The sequence below is a fragment of the Trematomus bernacchii genome, unplaced genomic scaffold (genome assembly GCF_902827165.1).
Source record: "Trematomus bernacchii unplaced genomic scaffold, fTreBer1.1, whole genome shotgun sequence".
Taxonomy (NCBI): Eukaryota; Metazoa; Chordata; class Actinopteri; order Perciformes; family Nototheniidae; genus Trematomus; species Trematomus bernacchii.
In genome coordinates this window covers 6736994-6753332 of record NW_022987582.1, presented here as the reverse complement: position 1 = coordinate 6753332, position 16339 = coordinate 6736994, and the positions used below count along the sequence as shown (strand labels likewise).

The following is a 16339-nucleotide window of genomic DNA, read 5'->3' as shown; positions in this document are numbered from 1 at the left end:
GCTAAAACATTGCTGATGTTGGACTGTCAGTGTAAACTCTGAGCGGATCATGGTGAGCTCTCAGTGGTGGCGTCGAATGTGTGGCCTGCCCGCTTGGCAAAGATCTGGATGCCCTACAGCAGAGTCAGACAACAGCTATAGCTCTTACTGTGTGATCTGTCTTTGTTTAGAAAAGACAGGTTCCATCCTCAATTTAAAGTGGTACTGAAACGTTTCCTACCACTGGAGTATGAAGGGTATCTAGTGGGTAAACAAACTGTGAGTGGGATATTAACACCAGCTGAAACGTTTCGGTTTGTTCATCCTTCTATATCTGCCTCCTCCATCTTTCTGAGTTTGAGGCCAGTAGCCTGGTTTCCTCACTTTCCTCCATCTCTTTCCACCTGCTTGTTTTCTTCCATATGTTCCTCTCAACAGTTGAAATATTTCACAGATACTATGAATGTGCGTATGCAGACTTCCCACGTCATTCCTGGAAGATGTCCCACTTTGCCACACTGTGCCAAGCTGTCATACAGTAAATAAGTCGATAGTGTTATGTTATCCAGGTAGTATTTATTGAAAACATTTAAGGCTGTTGGCAAATGTTTACAACAAATACAAAATAAAAACCTAGGTTGGAGTCTGCATACAGAACCATTCTTTTGAAATGTGATATTATTCAGCTTCTATTGGCAAACTGTTTGAAAATCACTTGGTTTGTGCCAAAATGTGGACATAAACAGTATACAACTGCCCACATCATGAAATATAAATATCTAAAGAGTACAGTACTTAGCCATGTAGTAAAAAAAACATGGGACCATTCATTCATAATGCTCCGAAGTCTAATCTTATACACAACTATAAGGTTAACACAGGAACCTTAAACAGTGTTTTATATTCACATATGAAACACTTAAATCCAAAGATGTTTGACTTATTTGTCTAATGCAGTAAATAAATGCTGCACTGATTTTGGGTCATAACATGATGGAAAAAGTTCTCAAATAAAAACAGCAGAATTTTTTATTAGAATATTTATATAACAAACAATATCCAGAAACTATTGAAAAATAAAGCTTTTTATAATCATACATGTAAGTCAAAAAGAATCCCCTTGTTTGAGTTTAATCAATGTATCATTAGTAATTTCTCATGCAAAAATCATGGAAAATGCTGTTTTTAGCTTCTGAAATGTGGAAGTGTCCTATTTTCTCTTTAGTACTGAAAGAAAACACATTTGAATATATCACCTTGTGATTTGTTCATGTTTAGCTATTTTTATTTCACATTTACACTTTATAGATAAGATGTTACTAAAATGTTATTGGCAAGTTAATCAAAAAATAAAAATAACCATCAGTTGCATGTCTACACTCACTATACACCTCACCCCAACTCTCTTGGGGTGAAATCTTACACACACACAGGTAGTTTCAGCTTCACCCCCAAGTCCAGCCGTGTTCCTCTGCTCTGAAGAAACCATAACATCTCAGACCAGATGTGTCAGCCCTCCCACTGATCCAAGCTACTGATGAACCAAAGTTTCCACTGTGTGGCTATTTTAGGAAGCCGTAACAATCGTACAGGGAATAAGATGGTTTTCCACTGTGACCTATGTAGGGTTCGGCAAGAGAGGTCAAAAGGTCACCACCCACTGTCAGTGGGACCAAAGTAAGAGAGCCTCGAAACCTTATTAAATGAACATCCTGGAGTGCAAGGAAATCCCCAATAAGGTTACTTCAATCGTAAATGGTAAAGTGTGCATAGGAAAATGAGATCTACTGATTAACAAATGTACTTATACTTAATTTACAATGATAACGTAAACATTTAATAAGCCTACCATATAAAGTATATATTACGTTTGTTTGTAGATTATTTGATTCACCTCGTTGTGTTTCCTCTCTGACAGGATCTCACAATAAAATGTGAGTCTCGCCGCCCTCCAGCACTCTGGGTGATCTCTCCGACATTCCTTCCTGTTTGTTGTCATGGTGCCAGCAGGACAGCTCCTCTATATAAGACCCTCCTCTCCCAAGTCTAAGCCAGAACGACAAAGAGATCACAACCTTCTGCTACAGCACAGCCAGAGAGGAGGGAAGATTCAACCCTGAACCAAAGGACTCAATCTTAAGACAACTTAATACTTATTAGACTGCAGATATTTTTGATCCTGCTCTACTCACCAAGAAGATGACCAATCTCTCAGAAAAAGCTATTTTTGTCTTCTTAACGGCACAGGTAGGCATTGCAGCAGTCACTGAGTGATTTTATATATAGCGTTTTTATATTCTATCAGAAGATACTCTTGGTGTGAAAAGTTTTAAAATAATGAAAATATTTTTGAAACAAATAATTTTTTCTGTGTAGACTGGATTATTTTTCACACAATAATTTCTTTAAGATATAAAGACAATGTTACTTCTTTATTATTTTTGCCATCGAGTGCACTTATATCATGATATCCTAATTTTTCTCGAGTGATGAATTGGAAAAAGGTTGTTTTAGCAACTTTTTTAACCAACAGTTCAACTTAGTCACTGAGAAAGCAACTGACATTAAAGTTTACTATGGTCATTATGTGCCTTTCTGCAAATGCCACCTTTTTTTCACAAGATTCAAAAAACAAATATCCCAACAAAAAATAGGATGGCAACACATTTTTGTATGTAATATTTAATCCCGATTGTCAAGAGCAAGTCATTTTGGTTGGACAAGAAAAAACAACATTCAACAACATGTAAAACCCTAATTAATTTTCTTTCCTATCAAGGTGTTCACACTGGTCTGGTCCCAGACGTGTCCTCGAAGATGCCAGTGCCCTAAGGAGCCCCCCATGTGCCCCCACGGAGTGCCTTTGATCCTGGACGACTGCGTCTGCTGCCTGGTGTGTGCCCGTCAGAGAGGGCAGCTCTGCTCTGACATGAATCCTTGTGACACACGCAAAGGTCTGCAGTGTGACTACAGCACAGACGTCCACAAGAGAACCGGTACCTGTGCTGGTGAGTGAGCAATTACATTCCCTCACATTGCACATTACATAATGTAAGTAAAAACGTGGTTACTGACTTTTGCCTATTGTGTCTCTTCCCTCCAGCTAATAAAGGAGAGGTCTGTGTTTTGGATGGTTCTGTCTATCAGAACGGCCAGACCTTCTTCCCCAGCTGTAAATACCAGTGTTTTTGCCGTGATGGGCAGATCGCCTGTGTGCCACGCTGCAATTTGGACGTGATGTTGCCTGGGCCGGACTGCCCAATGCCACGCAGGGTCCAGGTGCCCGGAGAGTGCTGCGAGAAGTGGGTGTGCGAGCCCCAGGCTGAAGCCAGTGCCCTGGGAGGCTTCGCCATGGCCGGTGAGTAAACTGTAGCGTGAGATGGGATGAGACTGAGCAAACAGACCGTACAGATAGATCCATAGTCCCCTATGCCTTTCTAGACGTTAGTGTCACTGCAGTGTGAGACAAAAGGTTTAAAGGTTATGTACATTTCTCTGACCTGATCAGGGTAAGGGAGCAGAAACTAAGCAAGGAAGGAAAGAGAAAAATAAGTGAACGCTTAGAAAAGAGGCAGAAACACAGAGGAAAGAGACAGTGTTGTTGCTTAAGTCTGGAATGTGAAGCAGAAATGTGATCCCCCTGCAACCAGTTGAATACAGTCAAGGATCTTTAGGTGTTTCATATTTTTGAATTTGTTGCTGGTTGCTTTAAAGTTTTCAACCATACAAACTAGTACTTCATGAATGTCCTATAACAGATGTATTTATCTAACTAACCGTCGACCTTATGTGTGCTCCTCAGCCTTTCGTCAGGAGGACACAGTAAGCTTTGACGGTTTTGACCCCAGTCTGAACTGCATTGAGCAGACCACAGAGTGGGGGGCCTGCTCTCAAACCTGCAGCATGGGGGTGTCCACCAGGGTCACCAATAAGAACAGTCGGTGTGAGATGGTGAAGCAGAGCCGGCTGTGTATGATCAGACCATGTGACGACCAGCAGGACCAGACCCAGCTGACACCTATTGCACCAAAGGTATTTTTGGTTTGTTTTTTCATGCCATGACTTTTTATTATATATTATATTAGACAGCAGTAGAAGGAGACATAAGCTTTTTGTTTGGACTCACCTCTTTCTTTTACCCCATGCAGAGAGGCAGTAAGTGTCAGAGGATGGTGAGGAGCGACAAAGCCGTCCACCTCTCCTATAAGAACTGCACCAGCGTCCAGGCCTACAAGCCTCGCTACTGTGGCACCTGCACAGACGCCCGCTGCTGCACCCCCCACAGAACCAAGACCGCCCTAGTGGAGTTCCAGTGTGCCAACCGTAAAACCAGCAGGAGACCGGTCATGCTGGTCCTGACCTGTGCCTGCCACAGCCACTGCCCCCGAGACAACGCTGTGTGGCAGCCTACAGAGCTGGGATACAGCGGTTATCGCTCATAAATGTCCCTTTTGAACAATATTCTGTTTAAAACATGAGTTGTGTTAACTCTAACATTTTAGGTTAAAACAAAACTTTCTGTGAAATATCCAGAAAATAAGATTGTATCTGCTTATTATGGTCATAAACATACTTCCTGTTTTGTGGTGAGAGCTCAAGATCTCCGTTCCTGGAGAAAGGATTTAGTTGTGTAGCATAAGTGTTATCTTCACTATTGTAAGCTAAAATCAAAGCACTTAAAGCTTGTGATGAAATGATTCTCTCCATAGATCAGGGGGAGTACTACCAACCATTGACAAAAGACTACGGTTGGATTTGAATAGTTTTAGGCGCACTTACTTACTTAGAGGAGACAGCCTCTATTCGAGAGGTAAGATAGTATGAAGTTACAGGGTAGTGCAGACGTTGGGAGTGTCCTGACTGTTTGACTGAGAGTCAGGTCGGCCAATCAGGAAACTTCTTTTTTTGACAAAGAGCCTGAAACCACAGTGACACTTTAATCTAAAAATATATCCATAGTATAATTACTGGTATCCCATTACTTTTACATAAGAAAAACAAGGAAGAGGAGAAAATAAATTATTTTAAAGTAAGCTGTTACCTTTTACCAGCACTGCCATCTTTCAACTATGGGACACATTTTTGAAATAACTTGACTGTGTGCTTTTACTTAGTCCACACCAAGGGTTCAACCTATGAAAGAGAGGTCACTGCAGTGACTTTGTGTCATTTTTAACATTCGCCTGAAATCTTACCCCATTGGTAAATGTAAAATGGTTATGGTCTATGCTCAGTAAATGCAAAAGTAGTTGATGACAAAGGTTTTGTAAATACTTGCTGTATAGCTTGTTTGACTGAGTGTGTATCAAATACACAGCTTTAATCAGTAACAATGTAAACATGAATTGTATATATTGGAACGTGGTATTGTTTTTTTACTACTTGAACTATGCTTCATACTGCTTGTTGCTGTATCTGTCTGAATAATAATGATGAAAAACTCAACATTTGACAATAAATGTGTATATTTTGTATCTATTTTTCATTATGCTTTTTATATTCAACAGTATAAACCATTATTTCGTGGATGCAATGAATTAAGTTAATGAAGTAGATTGGGATTTGTGTTTAAATAATAAGAATGAATTGGTTGGATAAGGTAAATAACTACTTGAGATTTTAAAAGGGTATGATTGAGGAAAGCAGGGAAACATGCATTATAAATGAATAGGACTCGCATAAATAAATCAATGGGGATGTAGTATTTATGTATAAACGTTGACATGGGATTTCTCACACTACTTGCGTCTCATGTTGTTTGATTTTGTTGTATATTATCGCTAAAAATACACACTGTTAGTTTATAAATGGTACCAAATGGTTATTTGGGGTTTTTGGTTAGTAAAATGTATGTCAAGTGTCAACCAACACTAACAATATGGCAGCTCTACATTTATCAACACTGGAGGTTTACCACCTCTTATAAAATTAAAACTATGAACACAGAGAGCACAGCCCTTAAGGCCGATTCCATAAGTAAAAAAAAGAATTGGGCAAGTATTGGCATTAATTTGGCCTCCAGTGAGACTGTAAGGAATCTTGGTGTTATATTTGATCAGGATTTATCTTTTAACGCCCACATAAAATCAATCTCAAGGACCGCCTTCTTTTATCTACGCAACATTGCAAAAATCTGGCATATCTTGCCTCAAAACGATTTGTTACTTCAAGGCTGGATTATTGTAACTCTTTATTATCAGGGTGTACCAAGAAGTCAGTTAAGTCGCTTCAGCTGATTCAAAATGCTGCAGCACGCGTACTAACCAGAGTTCGGAAAAGGGACCACATTACTCCTGTTCTGGCTGCCTTACACTGGCTCCCTATAGAACACAGGATAGAATTTAAAATTCTTCTTCTCGCCTACAAAGCCCTTAATGGGCAGGCGCCATCTTACCTTAAAGAACTCATTATACCCTACTGTCCTACTAGGGCATTGCGTTCCAAGAATGCAGGGTTATTACAAAAGTACAATGGGAGCCAGAGCCTTTTCTTATCAAGCTCCACTTTTGTGGAATCAGCTTCCAGTTTGTGTTCGGGCGGCAGACACCCTATCCGTTTTTAAGAGTGCGCTTAAGACCTTCCTTTTTGATAAAGCTTATAGTTGAACTTGATAAAATAAAATAATCTAATAAGAGTGAATTGACGTAGACACGTTGTGCCTCTTCACCTATACATTTTAGTTCTTACTCTTTCACTTAAATCCTAAAAACTTAGATCTTATATTTAAAACTAAGGTTATTACTACTTCTCATTCTTCTAAATCTATTCTCTGTCTACTTCTCATACTCTCTACTTCTGTAATATATTTATTCTATTTTCTCTTTATCCAAACCTTTCCCCTCTCTGACCTCTCGAGGGTAACAGGTTGCAGAGAGGCCTATTCCGGCCAGGGGAGTGTATGACCGTAGTCACAGCTTACCTCCTTACCTCTCACCAATTCCAATTAAGGTTCCAGTGGGGACCTTTCTCCCTGCGTGTGCCTCTGCACCTCTGTTTCTTACTTCTTACTTGCTACCCTTTTCCCTCAACCTATCCTAAGGGAGTGTATGTACGTAGATACGTTGTGCCTCTCCACCTCTGTTCCTTACTTCTTCTCAACCTATCCTAAGGGAGTGCATGTACGTAGACACGTTGTGCCTCTCCACCTCTGTTCCTTACTTCTTACTTGCTACCCCTTATCCCTCAACTTATCCTAAGGGAGTGCATGTACGTAGACACGTTAGTTTAGCTGCTATAGGCTTGGACTGTCGGGGGACACCTTACTTCTTCCTTCTGTCTGTCTGTACCTGTGTACTCTCATGTTCCGATTAACCCAGCTTCCCCGAAATTTCTTTTTTGTGTCTATCTACGCCGGGATCCTGAGTCGAGGCTGATCCTGTTGCTGTGGTCCTGCCTGACTCTCATCATACTACTTCCCTGATGGCTCCCACAGGATTGTTGACATCCTCGTGGATTCATCCTCTTATTATAGACACATGCATTTCCAAACATTTGGTCTACCTACGCTGTGAAATGTATTATCTCTTCGATTTACACGCGGCATCTATTGCACGTCTGTCCGTCCTGGGAGAGGGATCCCTCCTCTGTTGCTCTCCCTGAGGTTTCTCCCATTTTTCCCTTTAAACTGTGGGTTTTCTCTGGAAGTTTTTCCTTGTACGATGTGAGGGTCTAAGGACAGAGGGTGTCGTTTTGTCATACTGATATTCTGTACAAACTGTGAAGTCCACTGAGACAAATGTAACATTTGTGATATTGGGCTATATAAATAAACATTGATTGATTGATTGATTTGCCCAAGGATTCAGATACGCTCCAAATGTTATATGTTCTTCCTCGGCCTATACTTCAACCTTACACAAGTTGAATTACATTTTGGCCGGTAGTTTTCAAACAAACAAACAAACAAACCAAACTTAAAACATGAACTACATGATAGAGGTGATAACAAAACAGATCACTAATTCAAATATAGATTTCCCTTTTCACATATCCTATATTCAATTGTTTTGGAAATAAATTCCCATCTTGAAAGAGTTTCCATCTGCATCTGGTGTAATCCTCTTCCTCTGGATCCTCTTTTAACAATTCAGGATGTTCAAGTCATCACATGGGATCCAGAAGTTTCCAGACCCCGAGCTCAATGACAGGTGGTGACCTTGACCTCACTCCCTGAATCCCACCTGGAAGGTCACAGTGGAAATCCCTGTTATCCCCTGTGGGATTGCTACTGCTTCCTAAAATAGCTCCTCATTGGAAACTTTAGCTCAGCTTGAAAAAGCGTGGGACTGACACTGTGGTCGCACATCTGGCTGGAGCTGTGTTATGGTTTCTCCTCGTGTTGGTAATGTTGGTTATTTCTGGGATTTAAAGTTTATCCTTGTGATGCGCTCTTTTTAAATAGAGTATGTAAAGTGTAAAGAGCAGGCTAAACAATAGCTAAAAACATGGATCATTTCTTGACCGTTTTTATTGGGGAATGGTGTCAGTCTGTCATCCATAAAACTTAAGTATCACTAAAAACAACAAAGCTCTCAGACTTTATCCCATTCTGTGTTCAGAAAAATGACTTAGTAATACAGATAAACAGATCTGACCACCTGATTTAAAAAACATCTTGAGTTTAATAGCCCTAAATTCCTGTCCTTTCTTAACATTCCAGGACTGCTCAGATTTTCCCTCTGTCTGGCTGAACCGTGTGATTACAACATCATGTCAGTGAGTGAATGGTCTAGTATGGATGTTGTCAGTCAAACTATATATATAACAACTATATATAACAACTACTGTGTTTCTGTAATTTTCTGTTGCTGCTATGAGACCTGCATTTCCATACGGGGGTCAATAAATGTCCATCTTAAAATCCATTCTCCTCGGATTAATTGATTGACAGGGACCAAACATATCATTCCAGTACATGGTGGACCTACTCTATTGCTGATAGTCTGTTTGTTGAACATTAAGAGACTTAACAACACATGTTTGAAGCAGCAATTCTTGCAGTATCCAGTATTTCCCTCATGTGATCAAAAGCATAAATAAATACACAGTCCGTAAATTCATGGAGATATTTAAAGCCCCACTTTAAAATACTTTTGTTATTCCAACATGTATTACTTTGACAACTCCTAGTGGTAATTTTGGCAATATTTAATAATAAATTCACAGTGTACCGCACTTCCCTGCCCTGGATTTGACCCTGAAATAAATTGTCTGAAAGCAATACATTCATTAATGTTCACCACTGATGTCTGATTTCACTTCATGCAAAAACACATGACATAAGACTTATTTGAAAAATGATCCTTTAAAGATGCTGACATGCAAACACGTTACACATTTCGTTGGCTGACGTACAGTAATGTTTCTACAGCTACAAAGTAATAATATTACACAACATGTGCCCAAGTTTCATGTTAATGTTATTATTTTGAGCATGCAAGCATCTGCACAATGACAGTGTCAACTGATTTTCAAAGTATACTATCATCTTAATTTAGCCCAAAATGAAACCTGTTACCTGTCGGTCCTTAATGAAAAGTAAGAGGAACTCCTATAGTTATAAATGAGAGGGACGTGAGTGCTTGTAACAACGTTCATGGCAATACATCTAAGATAAAGCTCTTCTCCTATACGTATTGTTAAAATCATTTAAATCAAATTAAAAGTTTGCAATCCAATGTTATTATACAGTATGTCATTCTGCTGCAGCAATACATATATATATTATACATTAAGCATACAGACCACTTTGTAATTATAGTGCAGTTTCCCTGTTTTGATTTTAGTCTCAAAATGATCTAACTATCTGAATAAGAAGCAATAAGATCTAAACACAAGAGTTCTTAAGAAAAGACAGAAAAACTAATAAGGACTTAAAATGTGGTGATCCAGAAAAAAAATCTGTTCTGTTTAAATTGCCATGTTATATCTTAATGAAATGGGGTGAGTTTGTATGAAGAATAAGTCGATTGCTCCCTCTAGTGGTGCACTTGAATGAAGTCACCATCATCACTACACAACACTTCAGACAGAGTAAGCACTGATATGGAAAAGCTTTACATGCTCGTTTATTGTGTTGTTTTTTTTATTTCAAGTGACGCTACCAGTGTATTTTATGGAGATGTAAACTTTAGGTTTTTAAAAACTGACAATTTAACACCAAATGCAGAAACAAGCATTACAAATATTTTATTAAAACTTCATTTTCATTTAGAAAATCACTGAATACAAACCAAACATTTTTACCTTTGAATATGTGAAAGATGAGTTTGTCACTGGAGGGAGATGCTTGTTGTAACCCTTCATACCACTGTAGCAGGAAAACATTTTTTATCCAATGTCATGATTTAAATATTGGTTTGCACACCCACAGAATAAAATTAAAAAAATATGTAAAAAAAAAAAATACAACGAACGCGGAAGTCGTTATCTGGATTTTGCGACCATCCTTTGAACCTCTCAACCTGCTGTTGCAGCCTCTGTACCCAGGTCTCACCTGATGTAGGACTGCAGAAAAGATAAATCCTCTCGTGAAAATTGCAGAAGGGAAAAGTGCAGGTCAACATCCTAGTGTCTTCATCAAAGAAGTTCACCGATCCTTGGTCATAGTCTACATACACCACAACTTTCCCATGTGTCGTTATCCAGAAGACTTGGACTGGCACTCGATGTAGAGTCGTAACATTTTTCAGAGATCCCGCCCTTATGATCCAGTTTCCATCCTTGGGTTTAGGTATGAATACCTTTACCCCTTGCATCGACTCTCCCTCCACTGCTGGGTCCTCGCTGGAGCCCCCTTCAGCCTGAACCTCACAGTAGCATCTCCATTCAGGAAGGACCCCGTTCAGAGCAACTCTGCAAAAACGGTCTTGAATCCACCAAGTCTGAGGATTGTTCATGTTATGTATCACTGTATTGTTTTCCATAGCCTCAGCTTTGCCTTGACTCATGTTCTTGTTCTTCTGAGCTCTCTTTCCACGCTTATGCTTCATTTCCTGTACTTCCGCCTTCTTTTTCCTCCCTATCTGAGCCCTCTTGTCTACATATGCTTCCTCCAAAGGGACTGTATCGTGAGCGCTGTGTTCTGTACACAGGACACAGACACATGTCTGGTCATTCCTGCAGAAGCGCTCAAGCATCCTGTTGTGTTTCTTGCATATTTGGTCCTCCAGGTTATGCACAGGATTAGTCAGTGTGTGCCTCTTTAAAGCTGCAACTCTTAGATGAGGCTCTAGGTGTGTCTCACAGAAAGATGTTAAGCAAACCAAACAGGTTTTACAGGCTTTGGACTGGTTGTCATCAGGGCAGCAGTCACATGGCACCTCTCCTGGCTTCACAGGGCAAGCATTGTCAGCTTTTGCATTAAGTTCCTTGAAATGTTCCACAACCTCCCTGAATCCAGTGTTGACCCGAAGTTTGAGATCTTTGGGGAACTTCTCGTTGCACAGTGGACACTTACACAGATCTTTGCCTTCCCAGTGCCTGGTGAGACAGGCCTTGCAGAAGTTGTGTCCACATGGAATAGTGACAGGCTCTGTGAAAACTTCCAGACAGATGGAGCACTGGAACTGATCCTCAGTAAGCAATGTGCAGGCTGTGGCCATATCTAATGGAGAGGAGACAGTTACAAGTTAAGAAACTCCCTTTGTTTTGACTCCCAAGTTGAACTGGTGTGAGCCATTTAATGAGCAACAGGTGCAATGTTCACTGTTGATAGCAATGAATACTCAGAAAATGATTAGAAGAGCAGTTATACTTCACCTTCTTGCAAGCTCTGCTCTGCTGTCTGCCTTTGGATGAGCCGAACTGTGTTTACCAGTTGTTGAGTTTCTACTTCTCTATAAATTATGCATTGGAGCTCCTCCTCCTCTGACTCATACTCCACATACACTGTAAAAATAAATAGGGTGTTTTAACTTAAAAAGTTATACAAGTTGTTTTATTAATGATCATCCATTGTTATAACTTAATACTTTGAGTTAAAGAAACTTACAATTTTACATTAGCGATTTGAGAAATGTTCATTATCTAGTCAAATCAACTTTAAATTCGACATTATCTTAACTCACAATTCTAAGCAAGGAGAACTTGTAACTATATTTATCTCCAATTCACAAATTCAAGTTATGTTGAGTCATGTTTTCAAGGCAGCAATTGCACTTACATTTTCATACTAAGTAAACTAGTGTTTTTTATTTCTAATTCTTATTATAAGGACAAGTTCACCAGTTTCCTTAACCTGTTAAGCCCGAGAGACCGCGGTACCGGGGCACTGCCGAAACATCTTGCAGGAAACAGTGTCTGAGGGCATGTTCATTTAATAAACTATGAATGTTTTATATCCATGTAACGGGAAGAAACTCATCTAACTGATCTTTTTTTTTTTTTTTTTTAAAGAAAACCCACAATGCTAAGACTGAGCCTCTGAATTAGCAACGAGCGAAAAATGCTAACAGCACCGAAAATCACTCACAAAACCTTATTATTTATCTTTTCTCCACATCCATGACATCGTGAGGTGACACAGAATCGAAGGGTACCCTCATTATCACTGAATTATACGAAATCGCGACGTTATAAGCAAAAACAGACATCAAAACATTTGGCGCTAGGTAGCTAAAAATGCTAACAAGCTTACCTTGGCTCTGTAGTCTCTCCAAAGTGGTCTTCAATGGCATTAAAACGATAAAAACGCTGCTGAAGTTAATCCATAGGTTAATCCAATGTGTCTGTGTCCCTTTGAAATGATTTCTGATAATCCATGAGCATTGAGACTGCTTTTCCGTTTCTAGATGTCAGAGCTAGAGATAGTTTCACTCTAATGCAAAATTACATGCGCAAAGCCCCCACCTTTTTGTTTCACAATGAGTGTGTGTGCGGGACTCCCCCTTTGATTCTATTGGCTCTAACGGTCAGAAAGAGGTGTCAACCATCAAAATCGACAAAGGGGGGCCAGAGATATTGAAAAAAAAACATTTCCACCCAAATCACCTCAGAGGTGGAGTGGTTTTGGCTAAACCTCTCTAAAAAGGTCAAATGTCACTTGTTTTGCATCAATCTTGATACAGGGTACTTATATGTTGTACTTTGGATTCCTAAAGCTTTTAGTCTACCTTACCATCATCCAAGGGTAGTTTTCACTATAAGTAAAACAAAATGTTTGGACGGACACTATAATTTACAGTTTTTCACTATGTAAAATCTGAATTTTCTTTAAAATAAATAACAACTATATTGTTCTGACTTTTCTACATCCAACTCACAGGTTTATCATTACTTTGAGAAAAAAGATTATTAATGTAACCCTTTTAGAAGGGAAGATATGGTCATTTGTTCTGGGAATGTCATTTTCGAGCCTGAGACCTGAAAAACAGACTCAGGGCTTAACCTGTTCCACTCTTGCCCCTTTCACACCAACGCAACTCCGGTTCAAGCTCCGTGCTAGAGCTTTTCTGGTTCAGAACCGGTTCTTCGGTTTAGCGCCGGCTCTTTTCACACCGCTCAGAGCCCGACTGGTGCTGCCGCTGCTGCGTCATGACGTCACAGTTTACGTCGCTGAGTTTCTCCCCAACGCCGGAGCTCACCTCACAACAACAACGGGCCGGGGACTGCGTTGCTTTTAATCATACGAAGCCAGATTAAATTAAATAACGACTTCTCCAACCTTATACTTTTCTCCAGAGTGCCGTGGTTCATTGTTTATTAATGTGTTTCAGCGGCATTTACCGACCGCTGCAGTGCTGGCCGGCTGCTCTTCAACGGGAGTGTATTCTCCCGTTAGCTCCGGGTTAGCTCACACGGCTCTAAAGTATTCACTGTCTGACTGTCACACAAGCAGCTGATACATATCCCCAGTTCCCCTTAAGTGAATGTGTGTCAGTCTGAATTGACGCTGTTTGGTGTCAGTCTGAATTGACGCTGTTTGGCATCACAACGCTGTTATGAAAGTTTCTCTGGTATAACATGGGTGATGTTAGCATAGCAACCGAAGCTAAACTGACTACTTGCTAAGCAGTTTTCTACAGGCACTTTTTACCGACGTATTTTTCATTATGATTCTACTTGTGATAGTCGGACATGACAACCTGTGCAGCCCATGTATTGATTCCATCCGATAGCTGCTATAATAACAAACAAAACATCTGCCTGCTCTCCACAATGATCAATAACAGCGAACGGATGGTCAAAGTAAGGTACAAATAAACAGAATCACACGAAGCCTGGTTAGTGTTGCCTGACTTTATAAAGTGTGTTTTTTTCAACCTGGTCTCACCAGAATGCGTGACTCCACCACGACTCCTTAACACCGCATTGCGTGGTAGAGTCACGAACTTTGCTACATTTACGTGTCTGCACCACGCAAACAACCACAATGTAAAGTGAATGAGGCTCCTTTGTCGTGGTGCACACACGCATTTCTACAACGTCCAGCAGTGAGCTTTTATTCTATAAAACGTTTTTAAAATCTACTTTATAGCTTGTAGTAACTCACAGGAGGCTTCTTTTATTTTATTTGTATTCATAATCATTTTTATTTTTCGTCAGAATGTATTATGGTGCATTATTCACCAATGTTTGTTCTCAAAAAACAATGCATTGTGTGTAATACAACTGTGATTTTTATTAAATTAGTTCGTTTTTAAGGAAGGCCAGAGCTTCAGCTGTGTCAAAGAGATTGTTCCCTTTAGTTAACGTTATTTAAAAGATAATTATATTCCTATTTGATTAAGTCCCCTTTATTGTATTACGGACCCAAAGAGCTGAGCGTCCATTCCCATTGGATAACAGAGCATTTTACACCCGGAAGTAAGTATTCTCCTTACTGTCCATTGATTTTATTTACAGTGATATCTGCACTACTCATCAACTCAAAAACACCAGATTATCCTTGTTAATTACACAACATTGATTGGTTTAAATTGTGTGCAATGCTTTTGTATTTTCCCCTTTCGATTCGGAGAAACAAATATTTGTTCGTAGTGTGTGGATGGCAGAAGGCACTACACTACCCAGAATCCTCAGCTATAGGACTACACCATGTGCTTAGAACGTTTCCTACCCCCCCCTTAGGTCACAGGCTCCTCCAACAGTGCAACACAATAAAACAGATAGGCTACACAGAACAAATAGTGCAAGTAAATACAAAAAGAAAAATAGTAAAATAGTAAAAAGTGAAATAGTGCAATAAGAGTCTATATACAAGTGATTGGAATATGATATATTAGATAAATAATTTCTAAGTAGCAGCCAGATGAATGTTATGGATGTTGTTTCTAAGTTCAGGTGTTTAATAGTCTTATGGCCTGTGGGATGAAACTGTCCCTGAGTCTGGTGGGTTTTAGTCCGGATGCTGCGGTACCGCCTGCCAGACGGCAGCAGACAGAACAGTTTGTGGGGTGATGGGGGTCTTTTATAATCCTGAGGGCTTTCTTTAAGGTTAACCTGGTATTTTTACTCCACTACATTTATTTTAGTTACTTTACAGATTTGGATTAATGATGTGAAATATAAACAACCCTTAAATCAGACTTTAGTTACACCGGAGTAAAATTCAGTGAATTCAGCCAACAATCAGGCGAGATATTTGGTAGTGGGTGCTTGAGAAGACTAAATATGTATCTGCAGATCCCTAAAGCATATTCATTACTCGTTATTCTCTACTAATAGTTCATTAAAAACTGTATATAATGGCTATTTTGCACATCCCTTTCAAGATTTCAAGATTTTCTAAGGTTTATTGACATATCATATACACAACTACGGTGTAGTTATGCAATGAATGAAACACTTGGGTCACAGGTTCATCAACAGTGCATCACAAGACATCTATCGATATCTGTGTACCTCCACCATTAAACATATTCTGCACATTTCTTATACTATCTACATACATCTTATAAGAGTATAATTAATATGTATAATATCAGTTAAAATAAGTGCTTCAACATAGTTAACATTGAAGGAAAGTTGATTGTCAAGTTCCAAAACAAACCATGCAATATATTAGACGTTAAGTACTTTGTCAGGCTTAATATCTGTAGATACCCCCAAAGCTTTTTTCTTATTTAAAAGACGACCTTAACCTAAAGTATTCTTTAATGTTTAAATAAAGCCTTATAAGTTTGTCTGTTTTGCACATCCTCCTATCAGGCACTAAACTGTTTTATTGTAGAGATCACTTACAGTATCTTCTTGATATTTTCTATTCTATATTATTTATATCATTGACCTTCCACTTTCCCACTATATTAACAGTATGTACTCTTAATATTGAAATGTTTTCATCAAATATAACACATTCAAAAGTGCTTTACAAAAATGAAAGACATTAAGAAAAAGGCATTTTAAAACAGTCAATAAA

General features: G+C 39.3%; 2 protein-coding genes across 2 annotated transcripts; one reads left to right on the top strand and one right to left on the bottom strand.

Moving 5' to 3' along the window:
- The first annotated feature begins 2061 nt into the window (after positions 1–2061).
- On the top strand, positions 2062–5451 carry LOC117480665 (CCN family member 3-like). Its single transcript, XM_034128074.1, has 5 exons — positions 2062–2226; positions 2759–2987; positions 3083–3337; positions 3782–4011; positions 4128–5451. Exons 1-5 carry the CDS (start codon positions 2179–2181, stop codon positions 4419–4421), a joined length of 1056 nt encoding a protein of 351 aa, XP_033983965.1. The 5' UTR covers positions 2062–2178; the 3' UTR covers positions 4422–5451.
- Positions 5452–9460: 4009 nt separating this feature from the next.
- LOC117480492 (E3 ubiquitin-protein ligase TRIM47-like) lies at positions 9461–11797 on the bottom strand. Its single transcript, XM_034127836.1, has 2 exons — positions 11740–11797; positions 9461–11584 (listed from the first exon to the last, which is right to left on the bottom strand). Exon 2 carries the CDS (start codon positions 11580–11582, stop codon positions 10359–10361), a length of 1224 nt encoding a protein of 407 aa, XP_033983727.1. The 5' UTR covers positions 11583–11584; positions 11740–11797; the 3' UTR covers positions 9461–10358.
- Positions 11798–16339: the final 4542 nt, after the last annotated feature.

What these genes read in the sequence shown, in the direction of transcription:
- LOC117480665 (XM_034128074.1), top strand. Translation starts at nt 2,179, where the DNA reads ATGACCAATCTCTCAGAAAAAGCTATTTTTGTCTTCTTAACGGCACAG. An exon ending in GAGAACCGGTACCTGTGCTG is followed by an intron (nt 2,988 to 3,082) that starts GTGAGTGAGCAA and finishes TCTTCCCTCCAG; the next exon opens with CTAATAAAGGAGAGGTCTGT. An exon ending in TGACACCTATTGCACCAAAG is followed by an intron (nt 4,012 to 4,127) that starts GTATTTTTGGTT and finishes TACCCCATGCAG; the next exon opens with AGAGGCAGTAAGTGTCAGAG.
- LOC117480492 (XM_034127836.1), bottom strand. Translation starts at nt 11,582, where the DNA reads ATGGCCACAGCCTGCACATTGCTTACTGAGGATCAGTTCCAGTGCTCC.